General features: G+C 37.2%; 1 protein-coding gene across 4 annotated transcripts in view; it reads right to left on the bottom strand.

Moving 5' to 3' along the window:
* Positions 1 to 16,645, bottom strand: part of CDK14 (cyclin dependent kinase 14) — a 263,918-nt gene that overhangs the window by 52,073 nt on the left and 195,200 nt on the right. For 3 of the 4 annotated variants that reach the window (XM_058183801.1, XM_058183803.1, XM_058183804.1), the window contains one exon: positions 9,436 to 9,579. The exons of the other annotated variant lie outside the window; for it this stretch is intronic. In XM_058183801.1, coding sequence (XP_058039784.1) covers positions 9,467 to 9,579 — 113 coding nt within the window. In that variant the 3' untranslated portion in view covers positions 9,436 to 9,466. The remainder of the gene's footprint in view (positions 1 to 9,435; positions 9,580 to 16,645) is intronic. 4 annotated transcript variants of the gene reach the window in all.

Genomic DNA, 16,645 nt, shown 5'->3' with positions numbered 1-16,645 from the left:
AGATTAATTAAAATAATTCATTAAATTCCCTTAATGAAAGATTCTGGTATGTTTAACTTGAGGGTCCATGTCTAAAACTCTTTTCCTACCTTAGCTTAATTGTAGCCCAAGGCTAATAATTATTCAGAAAAGCCATAGTGCAGCAATTTGGTTACAATGCTTTTCTGGAAGTTCTGATAATTGTAAAAATTTGAGAAGTCAGACGTATGAGTGGAGATTTATTTTTAAGCAATAAAGATCCAAATGGTAGATACCATTTTGATAAGGTCTGCTTCAAATGGAGAACCATGATTGACTTAAGTTTTCTCTATCAAGCCAGGTTTGTGAGTCTTCTGACAAACCATCTGAAAATCTGAGCCAAGCCATGTGTTTCAGATCTGGAAAATAAACTCAATCATAATCAAGGAACCTTCTGGATCTGATAAAATGAGAGTTCACTTCTGAATAACTGAGTAAATTGTATTTAGGAGATGCACACAGGGCAGATCCCTGGCAACTGAATGCTCAAACGGATAGGACTTTAATCATGCTGCCATCTTGCTTATCTTGCTTCCTTGCAAATGTTGCTGGATTCTAGGCATTTGCTACCTTTTTTACTAGCAGATTAATTTTATATTGCAGAATAAAATCAAAGCTAAGTCAATAGACAATTAAAGTTTGTACATGAGATTTTTGTTGCAGTTTTAGGGAAGATCTCTGTAATACAGGTAGTCCTTGAGTTATGACAATTCACCCAGTGATATTTTAAAGTTACAACATCCCCTCACCCAAAGTACTTACGGCCTGGTCTCAAAGTTATATATGTTATATATAAAGTTATATATGTTATATACCATAGCAGTTGTTTGTCCTTATGACTGACTGCAGAGACATTGCAACATGCGTCCTGCCTATTCCCCCCCCCCGCTGCCCCATTGGGTCTCCACAGGCACTGGGCTTGCTTTGTTAGCGCACCAGGTCCCACCTGCTCCTCCCCATCCCAAAGCAATTGCACTTCCAACCGTCACAGCGTCTCTAAGGTAACGTAATCAAAATATGGGAACTTGGCAACAGCATATATTTACAATAATTGCAATATTCTGAGGTCATGTGATCACCATTTGAGCCTTCCTCAGGGAACAAGCAAGTCAATGGCGGATGCTGGATTTCCTTAGCAACAATATGATTCATTTAGCAACTGCAATGATTCATTTAACAAATATGGAATATTTTTCTCCTCTGAGATAAAGCCTGTGGCCACTAAAAACTAGTAAATTTTTATAACCAAAAAATTAGTACAGCAATTACTATATTAAGATCCGTTGCTACTGATAGATTTAAAATTTTAGGTTTATTAAACTAAATGGATTCTCAAATCGTTTTGTGTAGAGGAACTCAGACTTAAGAATACAGAGGCAATTAAAAAGTAAAATAATCTCCCAAATATATATTTCAGACATCAAACACTTTACCCAACATAAATTATTTTGTGGTATGTCAGAACCACAAAAGCTGTGAACTTAAACATTTAAAATTTATTTGTAAAAGAAATGTTTCCAATGGTGAAATTAAACAGATATAAATGGAGACACTGCTTAGAAGAAAAACAAGGATCAACGTGTCAATGAAGATGTTAATCAGTGAATTGTGAAGACAGATTGATTTTGACGTTGTAAAAATGTAATAGCTCACTATAAAGAAATCTGTACAATAATTGGAGCAACCTGACATCTGATGATTTTAGTTTTCAATAGCTGAGATGTTTCCAACAAGCTGTCATCATTACTTTGTAAGCTGCTTTTAAATTGTTATCATTGGTTTCTAAAGCAAGTCAAAATAAACTGGTATAAAATGTTAGTATGCATGCTCGCTATAGCTACAGCTTTTAAAAAAGTTTTTTTATACATGTTACTAAGTCTAACCAATGTAAATTGGAACATTACAATTAATTACTTGTTTATTATTAAAGGTATAATTATTATGCATTTTATGGATTTTTCCAGTGATTATAAACATCTAGTATTGTTTTATATCTTGTTTAGATACATAGTGGATTATTTGAGAAATAAAGAAGTCCTGCCACTGCAATTTTCTTTAAAAGAAAAGATCCTATGTCTGAATGATTCATTGTCACCTCTGAAGTAATAAAATGACCAAATATATATATATTTTTTCCCTTTAATCTGATTCCGGGGGAACTGTGCTACTACTTGTCACCAGTCGTACCAAAGCATTTTCTAATTCATGCCAAACACTCTCACTTGGCTTATTCTATATACAGCATCTCCACTCTGCAAGAGTTCATCTGGCTGGAGTATTAACTGTAGATTTCCAATGAAGAAGATATATAAGGCTGGGCATAAGAGGTTATATAATCCTCTTAATGTCAGGAAATAAATAAACAAGTCCATTCTAAAAGATGATAATAGAGAAGCTGTTTGGGGTGGGGTAGGGTGCAATATGCTGTACCTAGAAGAAATAATTATAAACAGGTGGCAAATCCTGAGTCAGAGGGTCCTCAATTTGTACGAAAAACATTTCCCTACATCATTTTCAATTAGGATTTAGATGGGTTGGACACTAAAAACTGTCTTTATCCCTGTGCAGAATTAGTATTGGTGGGAAAGAAATATTGGTGCATAAATGAACTGCTATATCCCTTGACACAGAATATGCCTATACTAAAAATGCCAACTGTCAGAAACTACACATAAAAAGGGACAGCTGCATATCTTTAGGAGTTTTTGGAATTCATTTGTATGGCAAAGAAAGGCCGAGATCATTGAACTGTCTCTCTATACCTGAGGGTAGAACAAGAAGCAATGGGTGGAAACTAATCAAGGAGAGATGCAACTTAGAACTAAGGAGAAATTTCCTGACAGTTAGAACAATTAATCAGAACAACTTGCCTGCAGAAGTTGTAAATGCTCCAACACTGGAAATTTTTAAGAAAATGTTGGATAGCCATTTGTCTGAAATGGTGTAGGGTTTCCTGCCTGGGCCGGAGGTTGGACTAGAAGACCTTGATATTATTATTATTATATAAATACTGGTGGGGAGGTGTGAAGTGCTGGCTTTGTTGCTGTAAGCAAGTTGGTTGGCTGTGTTGTTACATCTTGATTGGTTGATTGGTTGATAGAGGTTGATCAGGATGTAACAAACACAGCCAACCAACCTTCTTACAGCAACAAAGCCAGCACTTCACACCTCCCCACCAGTATTTATAGAGAGACAGCAGCTCTGACCACGCTTTGCTCGCAGAAGCACGAAGCCATAAGCACCAGCCTAAAGATGACGAGTGAGACCTCGTTGAAACATCGCCAAGATACTCTCAACCTTACACAGAAAAAGACTAGAATATGTTAAGACTTGCATACCTATACCCGTGAACAGGGGTGAAATGCTACCGGATCAGACCGGATTGGGCGAGTAGGTAGCGGAGATTGGTTCTGGTTCGCCAATCTGGTAGCAATCGCTGGCTGGCCACGCCCCCGAACCAGTCCACGGCCCGCAGTCCAGCCTTCGCAAGCTGGACACCGGGACACCGGGAAGGCAGCTCGCCATTTGCTCGCCCTTAGGTCAGGGGCCGGGGCCCATTCCCCGAGGCCCCAGAGCCGTCGCCTGCCCCAACCACGTCAGGGAATGCACCATTCCCTGACTCTGGCCTTTCCCTGGAGCGGCCACCCACTCTTCCTTCGCCCACTTTCTGCCCACTCACCACCTGTTTGCCCTTCACCTTTGGTCAGGGCCCAGGGATACCTCATTCCCCTGAGACCCTGGAGCCACCCCCTGCTCGCCGCCTGCCTCAACTGGGTCAGGGAATGCACCATTCCCAGACACCAGCCTTGTCCCGGAGCCGCCGCCTGCTCTTCCTTCGCCACACAGCGCATACTTACTTTCCTCCAGCGGCTGGCTGCCAGGAAAGGCAAGCATCCAAAAGTTACTGAAGTCCCTCTCCTTGAATATGCCACCACCATTGCTGCTTGTTCCATGCACCGGCTGCGCAAGCGCACACCGTTTATTTCATTTATTTATCAGTGGCAGGTTTGGTGTGCGCTTGTGCAGCTGGCACATAGAACAAGGCGGCATATTCAAGGAGAGCAACTCCGATAACTTTTGGATGCTTGCCTTTCCTGGCAACCAGCCGCTGGAGGAAAGTAAGTATATGCCGCGTGGTGAAGGAAGAGAGGGTGGCGGCTCCAGGACAAGGCTGGTGTCGGGGAATGGTGCATTCTCCGACCCGGTTGAGGAGGCGGCGAGCAGGGGGCGACTCCGGGGCCTCAGGGAATGGGGCGTCCCTGGGCCCCGGCCCCTGACCAAAGGCAAAGGTCGAGCAGGTGGTGAGTGGGCGGCAGCTCCGGAGAAAGGCCAGAGTGGGGAATGGTGCATTCCCCGACCCAGTTGAGGCAGTTGGTGGCTCTGGGGCCTCCGGGAATGGCACATTTTTTAAATTTATTTTTAATTAATTAATTAATTTAATTACTTTTACTTTTAGTATTACTTTTAATTAATTAATTTTTTCCCTACTGGGTTCTGTGGGTGTGGCTTGGTGGGGGGGTTGTGACTGAGTGGGCATGGCTGTGAGTGACACTGAGTTGGCCATGCCCACTCAGTCACATGACACACCCACCCACCAAGCCACACCCACAGAACAGGTAGCAAAAAAATTTAGATTTCACCCCTGCCCGTGAAAATCTACATAGATAGATAGATAGATAGATAGATAGATAGATAGATAGATAGATAGATAGATAGATACATACATACATACATACATACATACATACACATATAATACAGTATATTTTACTGTACAGTCTGGTGTGATCCAATAATTATTTGGTTGGTGCTGCTGTCAGATGGTTCCTGGCACATATTCACCATTTTAGGCTGGTGTAGGTCCATCTGTCCTTTTAGTCCATGATATAGTCCTCTAGAAGCAGCGGGGTGAACAGGGGAGATGGTTGCACACACACAATCTAGATCCCACATATACGCAGATAAAGGTTTGTGTGCTCGCCCACTGCTCGCATAGCCTGGTTCCCAACAGGCCGCAGATCAGTATAGATCCATGGCTCAGAGTTGGGGATCCATTTTTAAAACTGATCTATGTGTATATTTCATATGTTGGACCCAAGATATGGTTTTTAAAAGAGGAGAATGGCAATTACACTAAAAAATTTCCGACGACAGAAAAAAGTCTAAGTGAAGTAATCCCAAGATTTAGACTGCAGTACTATCAATATGCTAATGCCATATCAATTTCTCTCTTTTTAATTTGATGCAAATAAAACAGTAGACAGCCTTAACTAGTGCTTGGCCATGATACTGAACTGGTGATGCCAATAAAATGAACACAGACAAGCTAAGATACTACTAGTGACAACTGTCCATGTAAGTAACATTTAACCGAAGGCCATATTCTCAAAATAGTTCAAAACTTCATGACTGAGCTTGATAAGTTGCCTATCCTTTCTCTCTTTCTAATGCCTTTTCTTTTTATTTTCTCTTAAATTGTCATGATGGAATAGATTATTTTTTTTACAAAGGATCTGAATAGAATGCTTACCAAAGGCTTGTAAAATTAGATCAAGGGCCATATAAAATTAAGCTTAAGGCTGCATGTTTACTTCAAAGTTAAGGTTACACAGTTTAGCACTAAAGAACATCAGATCTGTTACTTGGAGATTTATATTTGTCAGCACAAGTTTTCTTTGAGCCACTCATTGCATTTTTCCAGCTCAGCTGTGTACCTTAGATACAATATAACCTGGGCAGAAGTAGCTTGTTTAACAGATCCATGACCCTCCAATTAAATTATTACAATAAGCATTTGCTGGAGCATGGTGGCTTAGAGGCTTAAATGACACTGGAGATGGTCTCACCTCAGACGGTTCGATCCCAAGCACTGAAAAGCAGGGTAAGGTCCTGTCACTTGCCTCAGCTTCTATCTACCTAACATTTTGAAAGTATATTATATGCAAGTAGATAGATAGGTACCACTTCAGTGGGGAAACAAGCTGGTGCTCTGTGCAGGCAGTCAGATTCCTGACAGCTCTGAACTTTCCTGGTTGCGGTGCCCATTTGTGAGACAGTTCTGGGAAGACAGCCTTGGTGATGCTGCAGGTAGAGCTGCTAGTCTTTCTCTCTGGTGCAAAGCCTGCTTGCCCTCCTGTGACACACCTTGAGAAGCATACATTTCCTATAACAGGGCTAGTACCTTGGCAAGCCAAACTAATCTTCTGCAATAGCATTGTGGTCTTTTGGCTACTGTAACAATGCCATATGCTAATAAGCAGTTGGAACTTCAGATGAAATCTAAAGGGCTTGCTCTCATATAAATTCCTGAAACCTGGACAACAACTCGCCATTACAAAAACAGAGCAAGCAAAGGGAATAGCCATAATATGTGACAATTTAGATCCATTGTTCATATATTTAAGAAAACATTCTAATTCCCACAGATGTCCATGTGAGAGAATCAGTCAGTCATTGCTAATTGTCTACTCTGTCTTTGATTTTCTATTCCAAAAGGAAAAAAGAGAAATATATTAAAATAGTAATAAAATGAAGAATAAAATAAAGTGTTACCTTTTATGCTAAGGCATTGAAGTAACCTGTTCAGTAATCTGTCTACTGTATTCCAGTAAAGGAATATACCATCACCCATCTATTCGAAATCTATTTCCTTAACATTCAGCTCCAAGCAAAGATTTTTCTTCTTTCAGACTTTTAAAGTTCTCTTTATATTGCCCCTCTGTGTATAAACATCTCATGCTGCTATTTTAAAAGTGTTACTGTGCTATTTTATAATGAATGTATGTAATTTTTATCTGTATTTACCTTGAAAATCATTCTGAGTCCTATTACTCACTAAAGAAGAGCCTAATGCTGGGAAAGATTGAGGGCAAAAGAAGAAGGGGACGGCAGAGAATGAGAGGGCTGGATGGAGTCACTGAAGCAGTAGGCATGAGTTTAAATGGACTCCAGAGGATGGTAGAGGACAGGAAGGCCTGGAGGAATGTTGTCCATGGGGTCGCGATGGGTTGGACACGACTTCGCAACTAACAACAACAAGCTAGTAAATCTTAAAAATTAAATATATACCATGCTTGGAAAAATGTAATATATTTGCAATAGAAACATATTTTAATGGAAATTGCATAATCTATATAATAAATGAGAAATAAGTACCATAATATGATAAATCTGGAAAAGAATCAGTAACATGAAATTTTTCTCCTCTTTGGTCAAGATACTATAGTTTAATGTTCAGTCTTTGTAGATGCAAGAAATTGTCCTGAGAATTTTATTCAAACTTTGAAAAAGAAATGCTCATGTTTCATATTTTAGCTAATCACAATTCAGATGAACATAATGTTTTAAAAAACAATTTTTCTCCATTGAGTGGTTTACTATTCACAATATTTTCCTGAGGCCCCAATTTAGGATTGTCATCCTTTAAATTAAAAGACTATTTATTTTAAGCACTAGAGAACAGTATTAGCATAGCTTAATGTATTCATAATCTGATATAATCTGCTCCTATAAACACTGCATGATTGATACTTTTTCCTTAACCAAGGAACTAAACAACTAACTAAATTCCTTTTTCTAGTGAGGCATTTATGGTATCGATAGCTTTCTATCACGTATATCTTTGCCTTTGGGTGGTACTACTACTGAGTAATGATGGTGTTCCTGCAGAGCAATATGGGAAAAAAATTATCGTCCATTTTTCTAAAGTCTACAGAGAAGAGAGAAATATCAAAATATGACCCACTATATATAGATTTGCAACCGCGCTGACTTATTTTCAAACACAAAAGTAGTAAAATATGCATATTACTAAGTCAATGATTTCACTTCATTTTATTTGCTTTTTCTTTCATAATCTTTAAAATATTATATATGGTCTGCCTTAAACCAAAGGGTTAGGGATGTTACATAGGTCATGCCCTCATATAAGCATTACCTGATTTCCACATACCATGTGTGTGTGTTGGTGGGTGTTTATATTTACAAAGTATATATTGCAGGGGTGAAATGCTCATGGTTTGATTGATCATAGTGAGGGCGGCAGGTGGTTCAGAGAACCGGTAGCAAAAATCCCTGCCCCCCTCCGCCCATGCCCGCCCAGTCGCCTGCTTGCTGCTTCTTTTAAAAAATGCTTTTAAAAGGTAAAGTAAAGGCTCTGACAATCACAGCTGAGCCACACAATTGTCAGGTCCTTTTTTTTACTTTTTAAAAGCATTTTTTTACAATCTATTTGGCCGAATAAGTTGTACAAAGTGCTTTTTGAAGTAAAAAGATTGTCACAGCTGTTCACCCCCCCCCATGTGCACTGTTCTACTTACCCCATGGCTCCTTTTGGTGTGCACGCTCACGCACACAGCACGCATGCACAGCCAGCAACCGAAGTAAATCGGTTGAGATTTCACCACTGATATATTCTATATATTTTTATTATACTGACCACTAGAGACAGTGCTATACATAACTGGTTTCATCTATTTCAGATTCATCTGGCTTATGTAGAAACATAAGTCTCTATATATGTTCAATGAGTTGCAAACAAGACAAAACTAGTCATGTATTGTCTCTTCCCAATCCTGGAAATTAGAATTTGGTAAGGGCAGAAATTCTTACACAAGTTTTTTCTCCTCTGACATTACATATCTAGACTTGAAAGTAAAATATTTACATTGTATATATGCAATACTAACTTAGTAAGCAGAATATAACTGTTCTCGAATCCAAAGAATAGGGAGAATCAATTGTTCTAAAGTATGGTAGTCAATCTTTTTAGCCCAACAGTATCCACAGATGAACTGCACAAAGGAGAGTTTTCTTTAAACCCTAAGGACTACCACATATAATTTCTGAGGGCTGCCTATGAATGTGCTTAGACATCCATATACAAATACACTGGGTTTTTACTAAACTTATCCTTTAGGTAATTCCACTCCATAATATTCTTTCCCTGCTGTTATTTGCAACAGAAAGGGCAATTTGAGCAAGACCGCTTGAGGGGGGAGGAAATGGTGGGAGAGCTTTGTTCCCATCTCACAACAATCTCATTGCACATCATTAGCACTGGAGAAAAGCAATCTTTTTCCTCTGCCTGGCTATAGGCTGATGGACAAAGAAATCCCAGGAGTGCAAGCGTGCATGCATGTACACACACACACACACACACACACACACACACACAGAGAGAGAGAGAGAGAGAGAGAGAGAGACTACCATGTCTATACATTGGTTATCTGTGTCTTAAAATTGATTTGATCCCTTAGTCCTAAACATCTTTATTCATATATTAACAGTAAATAAAACTCATAGAATTTTTTTTTACTACTTATATTAAGAAACTGGGTTTTACTTAAAAAAAACCTGCATGTCAAGGACAGAGTAACAAAAAATTACCAAAAACAAACACTTTTTAGTAAAACTTACCTCAATTATTTGTAGGAAATCAAAATTCTCTTCAGTGTTTTACATGTGATTGACCTTTGCCATAAATGTTTTTCCCAAAAGCTTTTGTGCTTTCTCCAGCTTCCACTTGTAGTCTTACATTCGGTACAGAAAAAATAGATGACACTGCAAATATATATATATATATATATTTCAGATTAAGTTTTAGAAAAGAGAAATAACCTGCTTTCTCAGCCAACTTCTCTACAAACAAATTTTAAAAGAAGAAAAAGCTTAAAAATACTACAGACAACAGTATTTGAAGACAAAATTTTCTAGGGCTTCTGTATGTAATGAAATAAATGAAGAAGCAGCTGGTACAAAGCCCAGATGTTCTTAGCAAAGATCATCAGAACTAGTATGCTAGTCATTCAAGATGACCAGAACTTTTTCAAATTGTTTGGTGTGAATGCACAGCCAAACTTTAAGCCAATACATTAGCATAAGCCAAATTTCTTTTTAATCCTAATTTTCCTTAAATATTCTAAATATTTAATATTTCCTTAAATTAAAATATTTAAATGAGAATTTGATCAAGAGCGAAATGTTTTCTTGAAAAAGATCAACTCCAATTATCATTATTATTTTCCATAAAACAAAAGTTTTAATGGAAAATTTATTTTCCATAAAACAAAACTCTAATTAAGAACATGTGATTCCAAGTACTGCATTTCCAACTTAATGTCATTGCTTGCCCAAAGAAAAACAATATTCAGCTGAGAAACTTCAGAAAATAAGTCCCCAAAGTGAGTTGTAAGAATCTGTCATGTATCTGATGCTTATTTCTATCAATTTAACACCAACCCTCATTCTTAATTGTATCCCTATAGCTGATTTTCTCAGCCCCCTAACTTTTTTTCAGAGGTCCTCTGAAATATCTCATCAAGATACAAGTCGTAATTCATTATTAATTTAACAACAACAACAACAACAACAACAACAACAACAACAGATTTGGAAGGGACCTTGTAGGTCTTCTAGTCCAATCTAGGGATTCGAGCTATTCTCCAAAGCACCTGAGGGTAGGACAAGAAACAATGGGTGGAAACTAATCAAGGAGCAACTTAGAACTAAGGAGAAATATCCTCACAGAACAATTAATCAGTGGAACAACTTGCCTGTAAAAGTTGTAAATGCTCCAACACTGCAAATTTTTACGAAAATGTTGGATAACCATTTGTTTGAAGTGGTGTACGGTTTCCTGCCTAAGCAGGGGATTGCACTAGAAGACCTCCAAGTTCCCTGCCAACTGTATTTAACAGAAACAAATGTCTACTTGAAAAGAAAAAAAGTTCTGAAGTAACTCAATGAGCTAGTTAGGCACAATGTGCCTTCTAATAATAAAAAGGAAGCATCTGTATTTATATTAAAAAATAAAAATGTTGATCAGCTTTCTTGAAAGTTTTAGAATGATATCTGATGACCATTACTCTTGCCTAACATAACACTCTATACATCTCCACATTTTAAACAAAAACTTCATTTTCCCTTCTCTACCTATTTCTAACTTTCATAGTTAACAATATAGCCAAACATTTTAAACTTTCCAGTAAAGATTAGTCCAGTTAATATAATTCAGATTATTAATCTGCTAGCAATTTCACATGAGGGTAATAATTAAAATAATAATAATAATTTCTTATATAATTTAATATATCAACATTTTAATAAACGAATGTTATATTATTACTGAAAGTAAGAATTGCCACTTGTAATAGATGTGTTAAAGAGAGAAGAAAGGAAGACAGAGAAATTACAAGAGAGAAAAAAGTATATATAAATTTATTCTTTAGAAACATGAATTTATCCATAGAAACATGAATATTTGAAAAAAATCACCATCTATGTTTCTAATTAGCAAGATTAGTACCTCCTAACTTGAGTTATATGTTTATATTTTAATTATTAAAATATGATAATTACTTTAGATTTGTTGTATATGATTTACTACATAAATATCTATTGATACAAATGTTAAATTAATACACGATTTAAATAAGAAATAGTTACAGATACATGGAAAAAGCATCAATTTGAGCTGTATTAATCACATCAATATTTTCTATAATCGTATAAATTGTGTTCAATACATGCTTGCAATATCAATGCATGCATAATAAATATAAACAATTATAATACTTGATATAGGGATTGTCCTTTCTTACATTTTGATTTATGCTTTATAATGATTATCTACTATAGGCAGAAACAGTATTTCTAAACTCAGAAATTTACTGGAGGCATTTAGCAGAACCTTGCCTAAAAATATAATGATTTTTTCATCTTTATTCTCCCCCTTCAAAAGGTTTCACTGCTCCTGATGTTTAATGTTATGCAAAGACATGTTTCGGCCAGTGAATATCGCCTTATGGTTATGCTTCTGCAAATAACCTGCTGTGAGCTGATAAAAGGATTAATGCAACCAAAATTCTTAATCTGTGAAATTACAAATTAAATTCTCATATTAAAAATACCACCCTGAGGTATTTTTTGTGGTTTTAATTCCCCTCTGGTGTTCTGCATACATTGCACTTGTTAATGACTAGGAGAAGACTGTCTCTGTTGGCAGCCTGCTGTACAGTGATAATGTGTCGGTATTTAGTGCCCTGATAGGACTGGACTTAACCACCAATTGATAAACTAAGTGGCAAGTTGGTAATAAAGCCATATTAACTGGAAAAAAAAAATACTATAGGATCCATAAACTACTGAAATCCTAATAGAATAATAAGTACCAGCATTCACATTTCAGATGTTAAGCTATATTTAGTTTTTTACCCTAACTAAATGGAAAAATAAACAAATGCTTTTATTTTCAAATGGCACTTGTTAAATGGTATTGAGGTATTATAAAACAATCTGATTGCTTTATGTTTTAAGAAAATTTCAAATTGTAGATGTGGTTGTGCACAAATCATATGAAACAAGTATATAACAATGTATATTAGTCAGAGTAAAACAACTCTTGAGCGCTGGAGCTCGTCTGACCACCATCTCCACCAACTTTCTTAAAAAAGGGAAGGTTGAAAATTATTTATTTTGTCAAGTACATATTAAATAATATATATATATATAAGTATAAGCATGAATTGAATACATAAAATGAATACAATTAAAGGGAACATTAGGACAGGGACAGTAGGCACGCTGGTGCTCTTAGAAATGGGGTGAGGTCAACAGTAGACAATTATGAGTTAAAGATTTTGGGATTTTGGGATGAGACCAAAGAGCCTGGTAGTGCATTCCAAACATTAACAACTCTGTTACTGAAGTCATATTTCCTGCAATCGAGTTTGGATACAAACTTTAAGTTTGTATCTATTGTGTGCTCATGTATTGTTATGGTTGAAGCTGAAGTAGTTATTGAAGAGAAGGACATTGTAGCAGATGATTTTATGAGCTATGATCAGGTCATACCGAAGGCAGCGTAGTTCTAAATTTTCTAAACCCAGAATTTCAAGTCTGGTGGCATAAAGTATTTTCTTGCGAGCAAAGGAGTGGAGGACTCTTCTTGTGAAATATTTCTGGATACACTCAATTGTATTAATGTCCGATATGCAGTGTGGTTCCAAACAGATGAGCTGTATTCGACAATTGGTAGCAAATAGCAAATGTTTTGTATGCTCTGGTTAGTAGTGTAATCTTACTGGAGAAGAAGCTATGCAAGATTAGGTTTACAACTCTTAATGCCTTTTTGGCGATGTTGTTACAGTGGGCTTTGGCACTTAGATCATTTGATATGAGTACTCCAACGTCATCTACAAGGTCGTGTCCACTTAGCTTGTATTTTGTATTCTGATTCTTTTTTCCAATGTGTAAGACAGAGCATTTGTTGGTTGAGATTAGGAGTTGCCAATTTTTTGACCATTCCGACCCAAAGTCAAGTTCTTTTTGAAGGGTAGCAGAATTGTTAAATGTGTTAAATAGTTTAACTTCATCGGCGAAGAGAACACAGTTACTTATAATATGATCACAAATGTCATTTATGTAGAGTATGAATTGTTGGTCCTAGAACGCTGCCTTGGGGGACACTATTAACAGATGCATGATTTGATAGGGCACTGCCTATTTTGATCACTTGTTGCCTGTTTGACAGGAATGCAGTTATCCAATTATGGAGGGGTCCAGAGATGCCGTAGGATTTTAGTTTTAGAAGTAGTTTGTCATGTACAAGTGAATCAAAGGCTTTACAGAAGTCTATGTAAATTGCATCTATTGCTTTGCCCTGATCAAGATTTGTAGTCCATATGTTTTTGCAGTGTAGAAGTTGTAGATTACAGGATACTTTTTTTCTGAAACCAAATTGTTTATTAGAGAGTAGGTTGTTTGTTTCTAGGTGGAGGGTAATGGATTGGTTGATGATTGATTCCATTACTTTGCAGGTGACACAGCATAAAGAGATTGGTCTGTAATTTTCAACTAGGCCAGGGTCTCCCTTTTTGAAGATAGGGATGACCATTGCTAGTGACCATAGACTGGGTAGGGAGCTGGTCCTGAAAGATTTTTCAAAGATTATGCTTAGTTCTGCTATAACAGTGGAAAGCTTTTTTAAGAAGTATGCACATAGTCCATCAGGTCCAATAGATAGAGATGGTTTCAGTCTACGTTGTGCCTTTTCAACATTATCTTCTGTGTAATCTATTTGTGTTAGATCGTTGTAGTCATTATTGGTACGACTAGGGAATGTTGGACATGAGCCATTGCTGTTAACAAAGACTAAGTTGAAGAATGTGTTAAAGAGGTTTGCTTTAACTGCTTCATCATTGCATTCTTTACCGTTAGATCCTTTTAGGGGTGGGATGGATCTCGAGTCTTTAAGTTTGTTGCTTACAAAATTATAGAAGGCGCGGTTGGATTTTGTGCACAGAAGGTTTTCTTCTTACTTGATGTAGTAATTGGTGCATTCAATCTTTATTTGGTGGCATATATTTTGTAGCGGCTTTTAAAGTTAGCTACATAGCCAGTTTTTTTTTTTTTCACCAGAGGGATTTTTTTTTTTTTTTTGGATTGGAGCTTTCTTATTGATAGACGGAAACTATCCAGATGGTTGGGTCCTGTAATGATTTATTAAGGAGATGGTGCACTGCAGCTTCCTTCAGGGCTGAAAGGACCACATCCTCTCACAGAGAGGAAAACATCATTCTATACTTCAGCCATAGATAATCTTCTGGCCTGAATCTAACTCTTCACAACCCCATGGACCACAGCATGCCTGGCCACCTATCCTCCACTGTCTCCCGGATTCTGCCCAAACCCATGCCCACTGCATTGACTATCTAACCATCTCATCCTCTGCAGTCCCCTTCTCCTTTTATTTTCAAAATATATGTTTGTATGTATGTGCACATAGATACACATATATATCGTCTGTCTGTCTGTCTGTCTGTCTGTCTATCTATCTATCTATCTAATCAAGTTAAAAATACAAGAAAAGAAAAAGAGAAAAAGAGAAAAAAGAATGTTTCCAATCTTCTTTTACAGTAGTTTTGTGTCTTCTTCTTTACCTCCTCTTTTACAGTATCGAGGGAGATACAAAATTCTGGTTCTCGCTCTTCTGGTGGCCTCAACCACTGTTAATTGATATTGTTGTAGTGTGTGTTTGATTTGTCTGTCCATCTTTTTCTGGCTCTGCCTCGTGTTCTTTGATCTTCTCCTCTTTTTGCATATGTCTTGTATAAGCCGGTTTTAAATACAATTATAAATCTGCCTCTTACTCTAGGGTTACAACGAAACTCTTTTCTTTTTATAATCTATCCTTTCTAATCATAAATACTACAAATCATAAATTTGGTTTTCCTCCCACAAAAGTCCATTAGTCTATCATACAAAATAAACTAAGATGTTTTTAGTCAGCAATAAACATAGATGTTGTCTTTGCTCTGATTAAAAGTCAATTTACCACCTCAGAAATTTCCATCATCTTCACCAACCATTGTGTGTAATGCCAAGTCTTTCCATTTATGTACATACAATAACCTTGCTGCTATTATCATATACAAAAAAGTTAATGACTTTTTTCCAACTATTTAAATCCTCAAAGAAAAGACTGATCTCAGTTGAATATTAAAGTTTAATATCCTATGAAACAGTGTGTGCATTTGAATCCCAAATGTTCTAGCTTTTTTATTTGTCCAACTCAAAACAAATCTGAGCAATTTTATCAAATAGAAAAACCATTCCTCATTATGGCCCTGCATATAGTCCTGTGATCTATCTCTCCAAAGCAGGGAATGAGTCATCTTCAAAAACTGCTACTGAGCAGATACTGACCTATACAATAATGGGAGAAAATATATGGTTTTGTTGCCTTTTTTTACCATGATTTAAATCCTTATATGGATTCTTATCTATGCTCAATTGCATTCTCTTAATCTAATGAGGAGTCTAGGAACAGTCCAGGTCTTTCATCTTGCATTTTATCTCCTAGAATTCATCTCAGAAAACAAAAGTACATCCAAGTTCTGTATGAGAAGCTACACATGGTCTATGTCTTCTGCCATTTTCTTATTCCAGTTGCAATGTCTCAGGTAGAACTGCGATTTAGATATTCAGAGAAAATCACAAGGTCCCTCTGACACCAAACCATGTCTTTCATGCACTTGAGGCAAAGTGGTCTAAAAGTTGTTTCACCCAGGCCAAAAGGCAAATAGTGAGTGATCTGACAACAGATTAATAATAACATAACATAACATCAGAGTTGGAAGGGACCTTGGAGGCCTTCTAGTCCAACCCCCTGCCCAGGCAGGAAACCCTACACCATCTCAGTCAGATGGTTATCCAACATTTTCTTAAAAATTTCCAGTGTTGGAGCATTCACAACTTCTGCAGGCAAGTCATTCCACTTATTAATTGTTCTAACTGTCAGGAAATTTCTCCTTAGTTCTAAGTTGCTTCTTTCTTTGATCAGTTTCCATCCATTGCTTCTTGTTCTACCCTCAGGTGCTTTGGAGAACAGCCCGACTCCCTCTTCTTTGTGGCAGCCCCTGAGATATTGGAACACAGCTATCATGTCTCCCCTAGTCCTTCTTTTTGTTAAACTAGACATACCCAGTTCCTGCAACCGTTCTTCATATGTTTTAGCCTCCAGTCCCCTAATCATCTTTGTTGCTCTTCTCTGCACTCTTTCTAGAGTCTCAACATCTTTTTTACATCGTGGCGACCAAAACTGGATGCAATATTCCAAGTGTGGCCT

Source organism: Ahaetulla prasina, chromosome 4, assembly GCF_028640845.1.
Source record: "Ahaetulla prasina isolate Xishuangbanna chromosome 4, ASM2864084v1, whole genome shotgun sequence".
In the NCBI taxonomy this organism is placed as follows: domain Eukaryota; kingdom Metazoa; phylum Chordata; class Lepidosauria; order Squamata; family Colubridae; genus Ahaetulla; species Ahaetulla prasina.
Note: the sequence above shows the minus strand (reverse complement) of the source record. Positions and strands in the feature narration are given on the sequence as shown.